Genomic DNA, 18,462 nt, shown 5'->3' with positions numbered 1-18,462 from the left:
ATTTGATGCCTTCATAATACTACACTTGGGACATGTTGTTCCTCTCTCTCTCTCTCTCTCTCAAACTTTTAACACTAGAGATTTAAAAAAAAAAAATGCATTTCCAAGTTTTACCATGAAAAAGGAAAATGGCTAAAAATATCTCTTAGTTATTAGCAAAAGGAACGTCATGGACATCTTGTTACAAATTCAAGGAGAAAAATAGACATGGTGTTGCAAATAGCTCACGCATGTATAGATGACAAATGATTAGCAAAAAAATGTTTATCTTCGATTGAGATAAAGAGGGCCTAATAAAAATACTTTGAACGTGACTTTGATACCAAAAAAAATCATGAAACGCAATTGACTTGAAAGTCCATTATGTGTTCTTCTTTTTCTTGTGCTTTTTACCTACTACAAATGACAAAAAGTTTAAATTTCAGCTTTCTATCTTCATTCCTCAGCTACACCCATCTCGGTATTATCTTCACACTTCAATATTTTAGGTTTTGGTTCATCTTTGAGCCAACCATGACTTGGTCCTGCCTCCTCATCATGAAGTCCTCCCTCAAACTGCATCGGCCAGGCCTGATCTTTAACATCCTCATTGTCACTTACAACAATGGTATCCTCATTTGATGTAGAGGCATAGTGAAACATTGTTCCATCAAGAACCCCATCATATATTAGGCTGACCCCTATCTTCTTAACAATGAATCTAGCCCCAAAATCTACAATAACCTCTAATTCATCACCATCCTCCAAATTGAATTTACGTTTAGAAATGTTGCTCTGCCACATGTGATCTTCAGGGGAGATTTTTACATCAATTGTTGCTATCCTAGAGGTTTGGATAATATTCTTGGTATAATTGATAACTGAAATGCTCGGAAAATCTGGGGATTCTATCATGTCATTGTTAGGACATGATGAATAAACAATGCATACCACAAACCCATCCAAATTACAATCAATAATACTAGGCACTTCAAAACATACCGAGGGCCCTTCATCCTGATACGTGAACCAATCAGGAATATGCCAAACATGTTACCAAATCCATTTATAGCCAATTCCTGTTCCATGAGGAGCTTGAATTATATAAGCTATACATGAAGAAAAGATGTTCATTCATATAAAAAAAAATGGTATCAAAAGAGAGAGAGAGAGAGAGAGAGAGGGAGGAAACTTGTAGGATGCTTTGCTTGAAAGTACTTGTTATATTGTTGCACCCTTCCATGCGAAAGACAGCAAAGGACTTCAACATCTTATCCAAACCTGGAACATCAACTAATTTGTGGCAATTAGTAACGAATAAATTATGCAAGCTTGAGATATTCGATAGATTTGGCATTCTTTCCAAAGCTATGCAATTTGTTGCATACAGACTATTCAAACTTGTTGGTAAATCTGGAATTGATTGAAGTTCTGTGCAACCATCCAAATGGAGTGTTTGAAGCTTTGAAAGACCACCAAGGCTTGATGGTAGGGCATGGAAATTATTGCTTTTTAGATCTAAAGTTTGAAGAGAACATAGACTCCCAAGGTCTTTAGGAATTGTGTCATCTGATAAATTGCAGTCACTGAGATATAATTCTTTTAGTGAGTACAAGCCTTGTAGTGAGGCAGGCAATAGATTGACTGACATGGGACTTTTCCTTGGTGATATCCAAGACCAAAATTGTGAAGACAATGACTTAGATGATGATCCTTTACACCCAAGTAGAGATAAATATTTGAGGTTCTCAAGTCTCACTATGGTAACTGGGACTTGTCTTATAGCAGTGTTGTCTGCAAGTAGAGTAGTCAAGGATTCCATATTCCCCAAGCTGTCCACCAAATTGTCAATTTTAGAGAGGTAAACTTATAGAAACTCATTGGCAGACTTTTAAGGCTTTTGCAACCTTTCAAATTTACCAAAACAAGATAATGAAGATCTCCAATGGATTCATGAACCTCAAACAAGCTGGTGCAATCTTTGAGTATTAATTTTTCTAGATTAGGAAGTCTTGAAAAGTCAGGGGTCTGGGTTAGATAATGGGAATGACTGAGATTTAGGACTTTCAAATTCTTGAGAAACTGCTAAACAAATGCAAAAAGAAAGAAAGCACAACATTAGCACCTAGAACATTGATAGTTATGGATTGATGGTTAAAGTTACATTATACCTTGGGATCTTTCCAAACTTCTCTGAGATAGCTATATCACAAGTCAATTGCAACTAGCTGTCTTGGATAAAAATTGTTTGGCATGAACTTTAGAATAAATCCATGCCAACAGAGCCACCTTAACTCTTTGGAAAGATATTTATAGTCTCCAGTGAGCAGTACGTGATCAAGTTGGAGTAATCTCAGCCTCTTCATCTCCATAAATGCTTTTGTACTGAAATTCACCTGACTAAATCTTGGAAATTTTAAACTGATTCCTTCAATGGCTATTGTTCCCTGTTTGAAACAAGAACTGTGTAAGCAAATTGGTTATATGGAAGTTGAGAGATTTTTATTTTAAGAAAATTAAAAAAAGAAGTATAATAAACACAAACTTGCGCATAAACATGATTGTACCACACAACCTCATACTATAACAAGGTAAATGTCCCATTTTTCTAATCCCCACATCATTTGAACCTGCCAATGCATTCTTATTGATTATTGCATCTATCAGATCCTTGCTTAATGGTATAAGGTAACCATGCCAATAAGTACAAAAACAATAGAATGATGTTAGAAAAGTAAACAAGTTTGAGTGTCACAATTGATTAGAATTTAGAAATGAAAGCGATTACACTGTCGTGGAATATGATTGGTATGAGGTAGCATGCATTTGTTTCACTTGTAACGCATGTATATAAATAAAGTTCTGTTTTACTTTAATCTGTTCCCTAAAGGAATTTCTTACCTCTTGATTTGTCAAAATGTCAAATACATCCTCATGTAGCCATACTATACTACATTTCCCAGGTTCCTTGGGGTGATTTTCTTGAACAATTTCTCTTCCCATGTCTCGAAGCAAATCATGCATCATAATCCTGTTTCTTTCACTTAACTGTAAGAAGACACCGCTGAATGAGGACACCAATTCCAATCACTGCAAAAAAACCACAGCCATACAATATTTGTACAACATAGTTTTTGTCCATTCCAATAAAGAAATAGGATATATCAAGGAATATATCCTTCACAGTACTATCGCCTAGCGCATCAAAGCTTATTCTAAGTTTTTCTTGAACTTTATCTTGGGGAATGCTTTCTAATTTCTCCAATGCACTCTTCCATTTAGGCATGCTCCTTTCGAATAAAAAAGAACCCAAAACTTCAAGTGCTAGAGGCAATCCTCCCGAGTAAGCAACTACACTTCTTGATATGTCCATATAATCTTTAGTGGGATAACTGTTTCTAAAGGCATGCCAACTAAAGAGCTCAAGAGATTCACTATCATCCATTTCTTTAGCAATATACACTCCATCCACTTCAAGATTCTCCAACAACTGTTTATCTCTAGTTGTTATAATAATTCTACTTCCTGCACCAAACCATTCACGACTTCTAGCTATGGCATTTAGTTACTCCTGCTGGTCTACATCATCAACTATAACAAGTACCCTTTTATGACAAAGTCTTTGTTGTATCATTACGATTCCACTATCAACATTATTTATCTCTATCTTGCTTATCTTCAATTTCAAGGTTTCAGAAAGAAGTTGTTTTTGCGGATGAACCAGACCAATAGTTTGCTTAGAATTTTCCCTTACATTTGCAAGAAAACTTCTACCTTCAAAACTATGATAAAATTGGTTATAAATGGCTTTAGCAAGGGTTGTTTTTCCCATTCCATCCATTCCCAAAATTCCTACCATGCGAACATCATCAGCTCCAACACTTAACAGTGAAGTCATGTCTTTCACACGATCATCTATTCCAACTGGGTAGACTGCTACAAATAAGTATGTGTTGTTCAGTTCTCTTGAAATTGCTTCAACAATTTTTCTAATAAACTTGGCTTCATGTCTAAAAATTATTTTGAGCAGTTAGGAAGAGTGACATTATACAATTAAGCACTGGAATGTAATAAATTTTTCAATAAAGCAATAGCAAATTTATAGAATAAAATATAATAAGAAGAATATTCAAGATAAAAGGTATAATTGTAAACACTGAGAATTTTCTTAATCCAATAAAATAATATTATATTATTATTTACTAAATTTATAATAGAATAGGATCACATCTAACGATCAAAGAAAAAAACGATAACAGGTTTATTGATTTTTAGTTTATACTCACCCAAAAAAAACCATATTCCACCACTGTATTCATATCTTTATATTAATGTAGTATTCAAGGCCAGGTTGAAGGGTTTAGCTTTGCTCTTGCTTAAAGAACCATACACTGTTTTAAAAATCGGACCGGTCGGTTAACCATTTAAACTGGAACCGAGCATGGAACTGGTTTGGTAAAAACTGGAAAAACCAACAAAAATTGGTAAAAACTGATCAAGAACCAGGAAAACCAAGAATCGGTCCCTTTTTCAGTTCTTTGACCGGTTCAGTTTTAAAAACATGGAACCCTATGTCATTTTCATCAACTTTAAGAGATACAGATAATAAAGATAACAATCTATATATATCTAAAAGGTTAAATGTAGCATTTAGCTCATTAGCTGTGAGGCGCCGTCGTCTCTCGGGGTCTGTAAGGGAGAGTACGGCTGTAAGGGCAGCGATTGAGCTACCTCTGATGACGTCGAGAGTTGTGCCATCGAAGGTGGGGGTGGTGGCGGAGGAAAGAGGAGGGGTGGCAAATGTGATAATGGGTCTAATTGCAGTGGTTGTAGTGAGCTTTGGAGGGGCTTTTGGAGAGAATGTTGGTGGGCTTGGGTGGTGGGTGTGGAAGCCAAGTGGGGAGGAGAGTGAAGCTGAAATGGCCATTGTTTTTGGGAGGTCTTGTAGTCGGAGATGGAGACGCAGTAAGAGTCTAAGATCTTAGTATTTGATAACGTTATCCTAGATAAGATTGAAATACGGCCTACAGGGCTACTTCCAACGATTCTCGTGGGTCCCACTCTTTTTCTCTTATATTTTTGTCTTTTACCTTTCTTTTTATTATAATTAAAAAAAAAAAGTTTCAACTTATTACCTTCACTTTTGGTAATAACTTTTTATCATTAAACTAAGACACTAATCATTTTTAGTTTAGGTGGAAATTAAACATCAAATTTCTTATTCAACTATCATAGGCTTTATTAATCGAACTAACTGGAACCTATTTTGCCATGTTCTAATTGTTCAAAGAGCCATGCTATTTACACACACAAAAAAAAAAAATTTTGATAATAGTTTTCATAACAATTAAATTGGTAAATTTTTACTTGTTTCATTTGTGTCTCTAAATTTTCTCATTTTGAAAACATGGCTTCAATGGATTTAAAGGACGCGCCATCAGGGTAATAAATGAGAAATAGTCTGGCCAAAATATGGGACACAACTTCCCTATATAAAAAAATGTTTGGTTGTTTAAATTCAATCTTCTTACAGTCTAATAAGTATGAAAGTGAAATCAACTGTGAGGAAATTAGTAGACAACTATATGGATGCATAGATATGAGTTAGGTACAGTTTAATCTCAAATAAGAAAGTGTAATCAATTGTGAGGAAATTGGTAGACAACTATATGGATCATGGATGCACATATAGGACTTAGGCACAGTTTCTCACTGCAATATTAATTATGTAACAAAAACAGTGTTGTAATTTTTAAATAGAATTAAATTTAATGGCAATCTTATAATTGAATTTAATTATTGTCGTGGATAATCTGTGGAAGGGTTAAAAAATAAAAATAAAAGTTAGCCCAAACGCCCCTAAGGTTCTTTAAAATGTGATGAGATGAGGAGAGTCAAGCCCAAAATTCTATTACTTGGTGAGTAGAGGCTAATGGTGTAACACAAGGACAAATCCAAAGGAGCTAGACAACAAAAGGTCTGAGAATATGCATAGTACATTAAACCTGAATCGTTTTACACAGAGTAGAAATGAAATCTATCATGCTGCGACGTTCACCCTAAGACCTCAGTATGCTACTACTCTTAAGTTGCTAAGAGAACTTTTCTGAAGTAGGGTTTTTCTAGGAGCAATGAATGGTTTTGTGTTAGATATGATGAAGGCCTTTATAGGAGGTTTAGGGTGTTCCTAAGGATTGGTTTTTGAATAAGAAGTGAAACTTTTGACCTCCATGTTGTTAAACAAGTGGTAAGCTTTAAATTTGTTTTAGCTCTGGTAAATAAATGAGCTGTTTTAGTCATGGCTAAGGACATACATTTACTAAACTTGATTGGCTACATTTTTTAGCTAATTTGGCCCATATGGAAGCTGCTTAATGTGGCAGGATTCGTTAGAAATTAGTCAACAAAAACATAATGTTTTTTTGGGCTAAAAAGGGTTAACTGCGACTTCAACAACATAGACAGGAGCAGTAACATAGACAGTAACTACATGACTCTTTGGGTGAAAGTGGCTTGCATGCTTGTTTCATGGATCCTCAGATTTTGCAAGTGGTCCTTGCCCACTTAGCACCATTGGCCACTTGCAAAATTCATATGCAGGGTCCATGAAAAAGCCCAAACAGAGCCAATTGTACCATTCAAACCATACTCTCTTAAATTTCCATTAAGGTTGTATGGGCTTGGGCCATGCATAAAAGAATAAAATTTATTGCAAAATGTGTATAATGTGCCCAAAAATAATTGAGCCTTTCTTTGAGTATAATCCACTTTTTGCCGACTACTTGGCTAATAATAATATGGAGCTGTAAGCTATGATTTAGAAGAAGAGCAAACTTTTCTTGGACTACACTGTCAACTAATTGTATATAACTTTTCATGGACTACAATGACAATGCCCCTTATCATCATGAGACTCAAAACTGTACGAGGCTGCCTGCAATTGCATTTTGCAAGTTTGTAGCCACAAAATGATTATCATCGTTATCAACTCTCAAAATGACTATTACATTTAGCAGTGAAAAGTGCCGAAAAAAAGGGCTTCCAACTAAGCTTAGTCACTGAGAAACTTCAAAAGTCGACGCCACGCCTCCACTCAAAGACTTGAGAGACAAAAAAAGACAAACTTGTTCTTATTGTCATATATAACTTTCTTCAAATCCCAGCGGCCAGTTCTCTTTAACTTCACCGACAGAGACTCATAGTTAGGTACCAAAATTATTATTCTATTCATAAACAAACAACAAGTAATCGACAAATCAATATTTGTATCATACAATTCTCGAAAAATAATAAAACAAAATGTCAAAATTATTCGTATCATACGTGGTCCTACATTGATATTCCATCTTCACCTACATCATTATCCATATCTTCTTCTATATGTATCCAAAGTCTCGATGAGCTAGCTTTGAACTTCATATCACTCCTGCAAATGCAATAACATATTCATGGCTTTTCGAGCATGGTTATTGGTTTTCTTCCTAGGAGTAGAACTGAGCGCTTTTGTTTTCAATTGCTCAGAGTCCAAGTATATCAAGTACAATACAACATCAACCATTGTTCCTGGGAAGCTCAATGTTCATTTGGTTCCTCACTCTCACGATGATGTCGGATGGTTGAAGACCATTGATCAGTATTACCTTGGCACCAACAATACCATTCAAGTACCTCTCTTCTTCCATTTCTCTGCTTCTTTTTTTCATACTAAATAAAATCACAATTTTACTCTTTTTTTTGTTGTATTGGAAAATTGTCACTCTATACCAGGAGCTTTCCAGCTCAATGTCAATCAAGTTTGAATTAAAAAAAGTTGACACTTAATAAATTTATATAGTAATAAGATTCCTCTGTTCCACTCTTGATGTTACAATTTATGTTTCATCAATTATTGCTTGTCATGTATTTAATCTTTTTTCCATTTTAAAATCTGGTCACTTTATAAGGACAACATTAAAAGTTGCTATTGGTGGAACGTTTTGCATTCTGGTTTTCACGGTCAATGTTGATTTTGTGCAGGGAGCGTGTGTTCAAGCTGTGCTGGATTCTATAGTTCCAGCTTTGTTGGCTGACAAGAATCGCAAGTTCATCTTTGTGGAACAGGTAATCAATGCATTTCTTAGTTTAATGCTTCTTTTAATTGGTTTCTCATATAACAAAAAATGAAGAAAGAAAAAAGGATATATAGTAATTCATATCTTCTCAGTATTAGAACCATTGTGTTTATTATATGGGACCCCAGGAAAATCAAAAACTCGCATGTGAAGTTGCATAATGTTGCCACTTGGCTCAAATGGTCTGAGTTTTTCATATGTTGGGAAATCAGACCAATATATGATTATATGTTTTTAAGGAATCAAAAGTTGATTTATTTCTCATTTCTGTGTTTTTCAACTACCAGAGAAAGTTATAAGTTTGCTTTCCCACTCCCCTTGATTGTGAAACTCATGAGATTGCTTCTTTATGCTGATATTACAGGCATTTTTCCAGCGATGGTGGAATGAACAGAGCGAGGAGATCCAAAGTATAGTCAAGAAGCTTATCAGCTCTGGTCAGCTGGAGTTAATGTAATGATATATTACTGCTTTTATGCTATACTAGGAAATGGTGAATTTAATTAATATTCTAAGTTCTAATACTCTCTTTATTGATTTTTAACATTTTCTTATATTAGAGGTAGAAATGGTATAGGTTAAACACATGACCATCTGTTTTGATACCACGATAAATTACTAGGTTTTTGAAAAGGAATGAATTTAATCATTAAAAACAATATTCTTTCCTAATGACTTTATACAATTTGTATCTTCTAGAATCAAAGTCTTTTATATTGGGAAATGGGAAAAAAAGAAATAGAATTGCGGTCTTCTGGATTCTTTTCTGTTTCGGATAGTCAATCCTTCATTTTTGTGCTGCAGAAATGGAGGTTATTGCATGCATGACGAGGCGACTTCACATTACATTGACATGATTGACCAAACAACTCTTGGGCATCGATATATCAAAGAACAATTCAATGTAACTCCAAGAATTGGTTGGCAAATTGATCCATTTGGACATTCTGCAGTGCAGGCTTACTTGTTTGGGGCTGAGGTATGGCTTCTCTTGTGCTTGCTATGTGTGAACGTTTTTAACTGATTTGATAGGTTATAATATTTGTATATTTTTATCATTCATCATAATAAACTACCACAAATCCCAAAAGCTTTAGATTTTTAACTTTTTAAATGAGAGGTAGAGTGATGACGAGATTCGAATTTGATACCATGATAAATTACAATTTATTCCAAAAGCTTAAACTGTTAGACAACCATTATTCTACCAAATTGGGGGGGGGGGGGGGTGCGGCGAGACTTCAATTTGAACCTTATACTAGAAGTTGATTGAACAAAAGAAGTCCCTTTTGTTGATGTAGGTTGGGTTTGACTCTCTTTTCTTTGCGCGTATTGACTACCAAGACAGAGCTAAAAGGAAAAATGAGAAAAGTCTTGAGGTTATCTGGCGGGGCTCAAAGAGTTTTGGTTCATCTGCACAAGTGAGTCTTGTTTGTTTTTTTTTTTTTTTTTTTTGCTTCAACGTTCAAACTTCTGGAGCTGAATAGAAAGGGACCTTAACTCATTGTGTTTTCACCCTTCTGTAGATTTTTGCTGGTGCATTTCCGGAGAATTATGAACCTCCCAGTGATTTCTACTTTGAAGTGAATGATGATTCCCATGATTCGCCTATTGTTCAAGTGAGTCCTTAGTCAGGAGTTGCTGACAGGCTGTAGATCATTGTTTGCGTACTAACTGTATTTATATTGCGCTTTTGACTTGCAGGATAACATCAATTTATTTGACTATAATGTTCCTCAGCGCGTCAACGAGTTTGTAGCTGCTGCAGTAAAACAAGTAAGATGGATGGTGTTATTTTTGTGCGCTGTGCTTTTGGGTGCTGTTTTTACTATACTAGTATTTAAGACAAATCTCTTCTACACCTCTTTTTATGATATAAACGAAGGTGCATTAAGATGCCATAAGTTTCTAGGCATTCTCTTAACATTTTTAAATCTACAACAGATTCTCTTCAATGCAACCTAAGTTAACATATCAGATTTAAGGTGTTGGTGTGTGTGTGAGTGTGTTGAAATTTGAATTTGAAGGAGGAACACATTACGTAAGATTTTGTATTCTTTTCCTTTGTGCCATTGCTGCCAATAATTTTGTACAAGAAAGAATTCAAATCTGTTGTGGCTTATTGATAATACTTCTTTTGAGTTTTTCAGGCTAACATTACTCGCACAAATCATATTATGTGGACCATGGGAACAGATTTCAAGTACCAATATGCACATACATGGTTCAAACAAATGGACAAGTTTATTCATTATGTCAATCAAGTTAGTTCTCTTCAGAATCATTACAAATGCTTTATTAAACTTGTACATAAATTTAATAATTTTTTTTCTCATAGTGTGTATTCTGTTCTTTCAATTTGGCTTTCCTAGAGCTGTTTATATTAAAGTTTAAAACTGTCTAGCCAATTGGAAAGGGAAAAAGAAAAACAAATTTTGATCCCAAGAACTCCTTCACAATCAATTGTTGGCCTAGAGATCTGGCCTCCTGTTACAAATAAGTATGATCCTGTCATTAAATTCCACCACAAAATATGCATGAGCATATGTCCTAGGCGCAGATAGAGGATTAAAATGTCATATGCTGCTGGTTTTAACAATCTTGGTAGCTGATGTCCTATTTCTTGTCTATGTCACTGAGAAACACAGCCAATTTTCCTCCTGCATTTTCTTTTTCAGTTTGAAGTCAATTGTCCCTTTGATTATATGACGAGATATTTTGGTTTTACATATTAATGAAGTAATGGTATTGATGCTTGTAGGATGGGCGTGTTAATGCCCTCTACTCAACCCCATCAATATATACTGATGCGAAACATGCGGCAAGAGAGGCCTGGCCGATCAAGACTGATGACTACTTTCCGTGAGTTCAAATTTTTGAAACTCAAAATACTTACAGGCAACTATTTCTATTAGTTTATCCGTATTTACAAGTTGGTAATGAAATTTATCAGATACGCAGACCGTGAACATGCTTACTGGACTGGATTTTTTACTAGTAGGCCTGCCCTCAAAGTCTATGTTAGAGTGATGAGTGCCTACTATTTGGTAAACTCCTGTAACTATATTAGTTTATGCCAGTAAGAATTACTTAGGCTCATACAAGGGTTTCCCATCATTTTGGTCTGCTTTGATCTAAAAACAGGCAGCAAGGCAATTGGAATTTTTTAAGGGGAGGAATAAATTGGGGCCCAACACAGACTCTTTGGCTGATGCTATAGCAATTGCTAACCATCATGATGGAGTTACTGGTACAGAGAAGCAGCATGTGGCATATGATTATGCACTACGACTTGCAATAGGTTACAAGGAGGTTAAGGCTTGATCTGTCAATTATTTTTGTAGTTGCGTTCCTTATGCTTAGGATCAAATATCTGAAATATCATGTCTTGCAGGCAGAGAATGTTGTTGCAGAGTCACTTGCTGGCATTGCAAACTTGATATCAAAAACTGGTTGGAGTCCGCAGACTAAGTTTCATCAGGCAAATAAAAAAAATTCTTTATTCTATACTAGTTGGTAGAGTTTACTTCGTATCTAGATGATCCTGCTAACATTAAACATTTTGGTTTGTTATTATCATGTAATTATTTGTATTGGCTCGAGTTGTTGAAACTTTGGAGTGATGGTTCAAATAATTGTATACTTCATCCCTTTATTCTCAGCATGCTAATTTATTATTATTTGATTCCCTATTCTAGTCCCCTTTTTATTTCAGTGTCCACTGCTGAATATAAGTTATTGTCCTCCATCAGAACTTGATCTGTCAAATGGGAAAAACCTGGTGAGAAGAATTCTTTAATTTGTTATTATAGTTGGAGTGTTTATGCAGTTATTAGGAAAATAAGAATGCCACTCCATTTAAGACTGATTACTTCCTGATTATTAACTTTTCTAGGTGATTGTTGTCTACAATCCTCTAGGATGGACAAGAAAGGATGTTATAAGGATTCCCGTGAGTATTTTCCTTTTATCTGTTCCATGTTGTGATCATTATCCATACGAAATTAATAGAAAAGAGGGTTTATCAGACAAGGGGTCATTTCCAATTGCCTTTGAGGCCTAATGGATCTCCTGCTTTTTTTTTTCTCTCTCCACACCCCCCCCCCCCCCCCCCCCCCCCCGCAAAGATGAAGTATGTGCAATCTATTAGCCACATAAGCATGTTTTTATTCATGAGTGCATATACTGAATGCGTATGGTTTTATTTGCGACTTATGTATTTTTCAGTGCTTGCATGAATGTGTTTTAGCATGAGCCTTTAAAACGCATGTATGCTTCAAATTAAGTGAAAATATGTTGACCATTTATTTTTCATTCTCTTTCCACTAATTATAACCATAGGAATTGCCAATATACTACAGCAAATCAGGATCTATGTTCATAAGATGTGATGAAAATTTTAGGTACAAAAAACTGATTTTATTGATTTACAAAAATGGGCAAAAGGGAGTCTAATAATGATAGGTGTGTGCGTAGTTATGACTTATGAACTTATGTACTAACTGAAAATCTTACCTAATAGCCTATGTTTTTAGATTGGAATGCTCGGTTATAGAGGTAAATGGGGACATTGCCCTAAACAGAATTATTTGGCATAATAGGATCCAAGTTGGTAGCCCAAATTAGTTGGGATTATGGCTTGACTGAATTTACTTAAATTGTTCTCTTTCCAGTGATGAACCATTATATCCTATTGAAATATTGACACTGTAAAGCATGTCTATTAATATAGTTTTTGGATGAGGCATGACTACTCTTTGATTCTTCATGCATCTTCTCACATTATCCAACTTGCAATAGGTTATCAATGAAAATGTGGCTGTTTGGGATTCTAGTGGAAAAGAAGTTGAATCACAGCTCCTACCTCTACTTGATGTCTCTGTGGGAGTAAGGAAGTACCACGTTAAGGCATATCTGGGTAAATCTCCAAAAACAACGCCTAGTTATTGGCTCGCATTTTCAGCAACAGTACCACCTCTTGGTTTCAGCACTTACATTGTCTCAAGTTCCAAATCGGCAGGTCAACCATTTGATTCTCCATCTAAAATTAGTCATGCAACATTGAGAAGCCTAGAGTCACAATACCATTGATGCAGATTTATGTTCTTTTCTCCCACTTGACTTTTGCAGATGCTACTTCTGTGAGACAAGATTACAAGTCAGAAAGCAGAAAAGATGGTACAATACAAGTAGGTCCAGGAAAATTGAAACTTATTTATTCTGGAAATCAAGGAAATCTTGCACAATATATTAACAGCAAAAGTTTGGTATGTTATTTGGCACCTCTCTCTTTAATGAAGTGTTAGAATTACTTATCCTTTTGTAAATTTCATCTTCCCAATAGTTACTTTAATTCTACATTTTTTTTCCTAGCTGGTCCTTTCTTTTTTATAAGATTACATTTTATATATTACATCTAATTTGGTATTTTATGATTAAAAGGTCAAAGAATCTGTACAACAATCATATCTCTATTACCGTGGAGATGAGGGAAATCAAACTGTGAATCCTCAGGTAAAACAAAATTTCTCTAAAAATCTCTACTTTCATGTTTTCCAAACCTTAATCAGTTATTCTCTTATTGACTTTTTATTAATTTAAGTTATATATAGTAAATTTTTAAATGAAAGGGTTTAATTTGGTGAAGGCCTCTGGTGCATACGTCTTTCGGCCAAATGGTACATATCCCATCAAATCTGATAACAAGGTAACTGAATTTCTTTGGAAATACATAATTTGAGCAAATTTGTTACATGGAATCAGAAATTATGGTGTTTTGAAATTTCAGGCTCCTTTTACTGTTTTTCGGGGACCTTTATTGGATGAAGTACATCAGAGGATCAACTCATGGATATATCAGGTGGTTTATCCTAAGACATAAATAATAAAACTTGTTACTGTTTCATTCTTTCCTTCATCTATTGCGGCATCAAAATAATATAATTGGGAAAACTGTTTTAAGGAATAAAAAAGGTGGTACAACCTTGAAAGAAAATTAATTCTAAATTTATGTTTCGTCTAAATGTAAACTAGAAGAGGAAGCTAAATTTGTTACTAAAGATAGTATAAGTATTATTTGATATGCTTAAATCAGTTTTTTTTTTTTTTTGTGGTAAATCAGTTGCATTTTTATTTCAGCCCCAGTATCTCATTAGGTTAATTAGTAGTATTTTTATTTAAAGACTTGGGTATTTTTATAATTCAATAATTTGGTTTTCCCAAGAATTAGAATTAGGGTTTCTATATGTCAGCTAGGATTAGGGTTTAGTATCCTAAATCGGCAAAGTAACGTACTCCTATTGAGGGTATTATTTTGATGAATAAAAATTTGATTGAAATTGTCTCCATTGTTTGGTACTGACTCCAGCCAACCCTAAGTGATGACTCCTATAGGTTTTCTTTTGCTTAGTGCTGACTCCAAGCAAACCTAGATGTTGAGTCCTAAGTTCTCTATCTTGATTCTCCTATACTAGTGATTTTTGTTTCACGAGGCATCGCCTCTTACTAAATGTGCTGTCCCTTGGGATTAAAGTCATAAAAAATACTGTTAATAATATTGGTAATCAATCCAAAATTCTCTTTCCATCCCCCTTCCCTCTCAATTTATCAGTTCCAGTTTTTCTTTTTTGTTTGCCAAGACTTAATAACATGGTACTTTAAATTTGAAATGATGTACAAGAATAATAAGATCTTATGATTATTTATATTCTCACCCTTGAATATAATTCTTATAATATATACAATACAAATGTTGAATAAAAGATATGTAGAATTTTTCACCATTGATCTCATCAATAATTAATGGTTGCACAATGTATAGATCACCAGAGTATACAAGGAAAAAGAGCATGTGGAAGTTGAGTTCCTGGTAAGTTATTGCTTTTATCCCTAAGTGAACAAGTTTTTTATATTACCAATGAAAAATAAAAATTTTCATGCTGAAGCAGCTTAGTAAAAGAGTAATCTTGTTTTCAGGTTGGGCCTATACCTTTTGGTGATAAAATTGGCAAGGAGGTTGTAACTCAGATTACAACAACACTGAAAAACAACAAGACGTTCTATACTGATTCTAGCGGGCGTGATTTTATTGAAAGGGTATGTTCATGCTTGCAAAAGTATATTTTTCTTTTATGATGTCAAAATCATCATATAGTGTGTACTTAATGTAGATATTGACCATGGCTAGATGTTTTTTCAATAGCATTATTTAATGTCTTGCTGTTGCAAGAAACATATAGGTCTAATGTGCATTTGTATGCTGTTTTTTGAGCTGTTTTGCAGATTCGAGATTATAGAAAAGATTGGGACCTGGAAGTAAATGAACCTATTGCAGGAAATTATTACCCAGTAAGTTTGCTTTGTCAATTGTCATTTTAGAATTGGTGTTGGGATTGAGATTGAGAGAGAGAATATTGAGAAATAGAGAGTGGAAATAGAATTAACAAGGTCCACAACGAAAAACCCTTGGTGGCTACAATTTTACTACATTGAATTGTTGTGTTACAATGATCCTATTGGGGTATATAGAGAGAGAGGGAGAGTACCCTCGGCTAGCTACATGGTAATCCTTATGATGTGCAGTACAAAGGTACATTCAATCTAGACTGTTATCTCTAATAGTCATAACTGGAGCCAATGGATTTTATTGTCTCAAAGTTTGACCATTCTATAAACTATTACTATATCTCTTTCACGGCTGGTACTTTGATAGCTGGAAAAGGGGGTGTGGAAGATGCTTGTGTGATTTCAGAACAGAAATTACAATAACATATACCAAGCTGTGATAATTTGATCAGTATGTTGACAGTGGTTATTTTGTGACTTTGTTACAATTCCCTCTCTATATTACCTTCCATCACCTAGAAGACTTTTCTTATCTATTTTGAAGTTACAGACACACTTTGAATGGGGAACCCACGACCTCACTCTCAATCATGTTCTTAAGAGGGGAGGAAGTGCCATTTGTTCTTTATTATTATTATTCGATAAGTCAAATTTGATACCAGTGATTTTCCTGCATTGCATAGACAGGCACTAATTGCAAAAGATAGTGCTGTGTGGAACCTTGTGTTAGTCCAATGCTTTGTTAGGCCCAATTAAAAGAGCCACTCAAACCAGAGTTAATCACATAGCTTTCTTGTTGCTTTTGCATTTTGCTTAACGCTTATTCTTACATTGTACAGCTAACCCAGTTTTGCGACAGCTATCTATAATCATCTAACCATCATGCTGAAATTCAAAATACATAAATGTTTCAGCCAATTTAGGCATCAAATCACATTGTCCACCTTATTTCCCTTTCAGATTAATCTTGGAATTTACCTTAAAGACAACAGTAATGAGCTCTCAGTCTTAGTGGATCGATCTGTGGGGGGATCCAGCATCAGGGATGGGCAACTAGAACTGATGCTTCACAGGTCTCTTCTTCCCTTTTCTTTCGCTTTGGCTTCTTCTCCATTATCTTTAATTGTTTGTCTATTTGTGATGCTTACCATGATAATTATTGCCTTACTTATATAAACAGAATTCCAGAATAACTAATATCAGATTTTTCCTTATGTTTAGGAGGTTGATTCGAGATGATTCAAGAGGTGTTGGAGAGGCACTAAATGAGACAGTTTGCATTTCTAAGAAATGTAGAGGACTAACTGTAAGAGCAAACTAACTGACCCTAAGGTCTTTTAAGTTTCAGAAATACAATGCGTTCACAAGTGGTTTGCTTAATAACATACTTTTTCAGATCGTAGGAAAGTATTATCTTAGAATTGATCCTTTAGGAGAGGGCGCAAGATGGCGTCGATCATTTGGTCAGGAGATATACTCTCCACTTCTTGTAGCCTTCACTGAGCAGGTGAGAGAAAAAAAAAAATTGAACTTGAAGCATAGTTCGCCATCTGGTAGATCTGTATCTCACAAAAAATGATATATTTTTGCAGGATGGACATGATTGGACAAAGTTACATTTGCCAACCTTTCATGGGATGGCCCCCTCCTACAATTTGCCTGAAAATGTTGCAATAATAACCCTCCAGGTTTATATCTTTCATCCTTGTTAATTAACTACTATTCATTTGATCCTTTTGTCCTGAGTTGTTGGAGAAGAGATAGGAACGTGAAGAACACCAATTGTTGAGAAAATGTATCTACTACCTTAATGGAGTCAAACTCAGTACTCTAATTGAAATTGTTATCACAAATAGTTTGATCTTTTCATTGTTATAATTATTCTGTTTCCAAGTTAAGCTTTGTTCCTTTTGTTGAACTCTGCAGGAACTGGAAGATGGAAAAGTTCTTTTTCGTTTGGCACACCTATACGAGGTTTCTGGTTTCTTTCTTTTTCTTGCCTGTGAAGTTTAGTCGTCTACTTGGAGTTTTCCTACTCTAAAATGTTAATCAAGCCCTTGTCTCTCAGGTAAGATCACTTAGAAATTCTGATTTTATTTTATTTGCTAAAAATGCAAGGTTGGAGAAGACAAGGACCTTTCAGTTATGACATGTGTAGAACTGAAAAAAGTTTTCCCAAATAAGAAGGTAAAAGCAACAGTTGCTTGCATGACATTGTTATCGTTGAGTTTTCAATTACATTTTGTTAAAGGGTCCTTTTTTTTGCATGATTTTTTTTTTTTTTTTTTTCAGATAAAGAAGATAACAGAAACGAGTTTATCTGCTAACCAAGAAAGAACAGAGATGGAAAGGAAGAGACTAGTCTGGAAAGTAGAAGGGTCTGCTGAAGAAGAAGAACCCAAGGTGGTGAGGGGAGGACCTGTTGATCCCGCAAAGTTAGTGGTGAACCTTGCTCCTATGGAAATCCGCACCTTTGTCATTGACTTCAGTTACTAATGAATGGTGGCGCAGTGAGAGTGAGAAGGTGAGATCGTGAGAGAGTGAAAGCTGACAGTGACAAAATAAGAGTTTAGGACCGGACTGAACTGGACTGGACCGAAACCAGTTTTTTTTTTTATTCTTAAGTCTAGACTAGTCTAATCCCTAAAAATAATTATGGAGTGCAGTTTTTTTTTTTTTTTTTTTTTTTTTGAGAATTATTGAGTGCAATTACTGTCATTTCTTTCATATTGTTTTTGATTTTTTTGTTTGGTTGCCCAGAAATTAAAAAAAAAAAAAAAAAAAAAAAAAAAACTTGTTGCTGACTCACGTGATATGTGAGAATATATAATAATTTTGAGATGTGGTATAATATATAATTTATTTTCTAACTTTTATTGTAGATAATTTGTTTTTTCCTAAAAATTAATCAATTTATTTTATTTTTACAAATATATAATTTTATAATTTTTGGTATTTTTGATTGATATTATTCTTTTTTGAAGTAGTCAATTTTTTTTTTCTAATTAACTATTGTTATTATGCATTA

At 34.6% G+C, this 18,462-nt stretch overlaps 1 protein-coding gene and 1 pseudogene across 1 annotated transcript; one reads left to right on the top strand and one right to left on the bottom strand.

Annotated features, from left to right (window-relative positions):
• Positions 1-435: 435 nt before the first annotated feature.
• On the bottom strand, positions 436-3,877 carry LOC126704377 (disease resistance protein RUN1-like; annotated as a pseudogene).
• A 3,467-nt stretch (positions 3,878-7,344) lies between these two features.
• LOC126701521 (probable alpha-mannosidase At5g13980) lies at positions 7,345-18,115 on the top strand. Its single transcript, XM_050399664.1, has 29 exons — positions 7,345-7,643; positions 7,996-8,079; positions 8,455-8,543; positions 8,895-9,069; positions 9,392-9,511; positions 9,617-9,709; positions 9,795-9,866; positions 10,241-10,354; positions 10,852-10,952; positions 11,044-11,137; positions 11,235-11,402; positions 11,485-11,571; positions 11,806-11,871; positions 11,986-12,042; positions 12,891-13,110; positions 13,221-13,357; positions 13,533-13,604; positions 13,738-13,797; positions 13,879-13,950; positions 14,911-14,958; positions 15,066-15,185; positions 15,372-15,437; positions 16,395-16,507; positions 16,656-16,740; positions 16,831-16,941; positions 17,027-17,122; positions 17,361-17,408; positions 17,553-17,621; positions 17,727-18,115. Exons 1-29 carry the CDS (start codon positions 7,428-7,430, stop codon positions 17,928-17,930), a joined length of 3,057 nt encoding a protein of 1,018 aa, XP_050255621.1. The 5' UTR covers positions 7,345-7,427; the 3' UTR covers positions 17,931-18,115.
• The last annotated feature ends 347 nt before the right edge of the window (positions 18,116-18,462 follow it).

Source organism: Quercus robur, chromosome 10, assembly GCF_932294415.1.
Source record: "Quercus robur chromosome 10, dhQueRobu3.1, whole genome shotgun sequence".
Taxonomy (NCBI): domain Eukaryota; kingdom Viridiplantae; phylum Streptophyta; class Magnoliopsida; order Fagales; family Fagaceae; genus Quercus; species Quercus robur.
This window is presented reverse-complemented; position numbering and strand designations above follow the sequence as displayed.

Coding starts and splice junctions, on each gene's coding strand:
- LOC126701521 (XM_050399664.1), top strand. CDS start 7,428: ATGGCTTTTCGAGCATGGTTATTGGTTTTCTTCCTAGGAGTAGAACTG. Junction 13,358..13,532: donor ATATTAACAGCAAAAGTTTG/GTATGTTATTTG, acceptor TATGATTAAAAG/GTCAAAGAATCTGTACAACA. Junction 14,959..15,065: donor ATGTGGAAGTTGAGTTCCTG/GTAAGTTATTGC, acceptor TCTTGTTTTCAG/GTTGGGCCTATACCTTTTGG.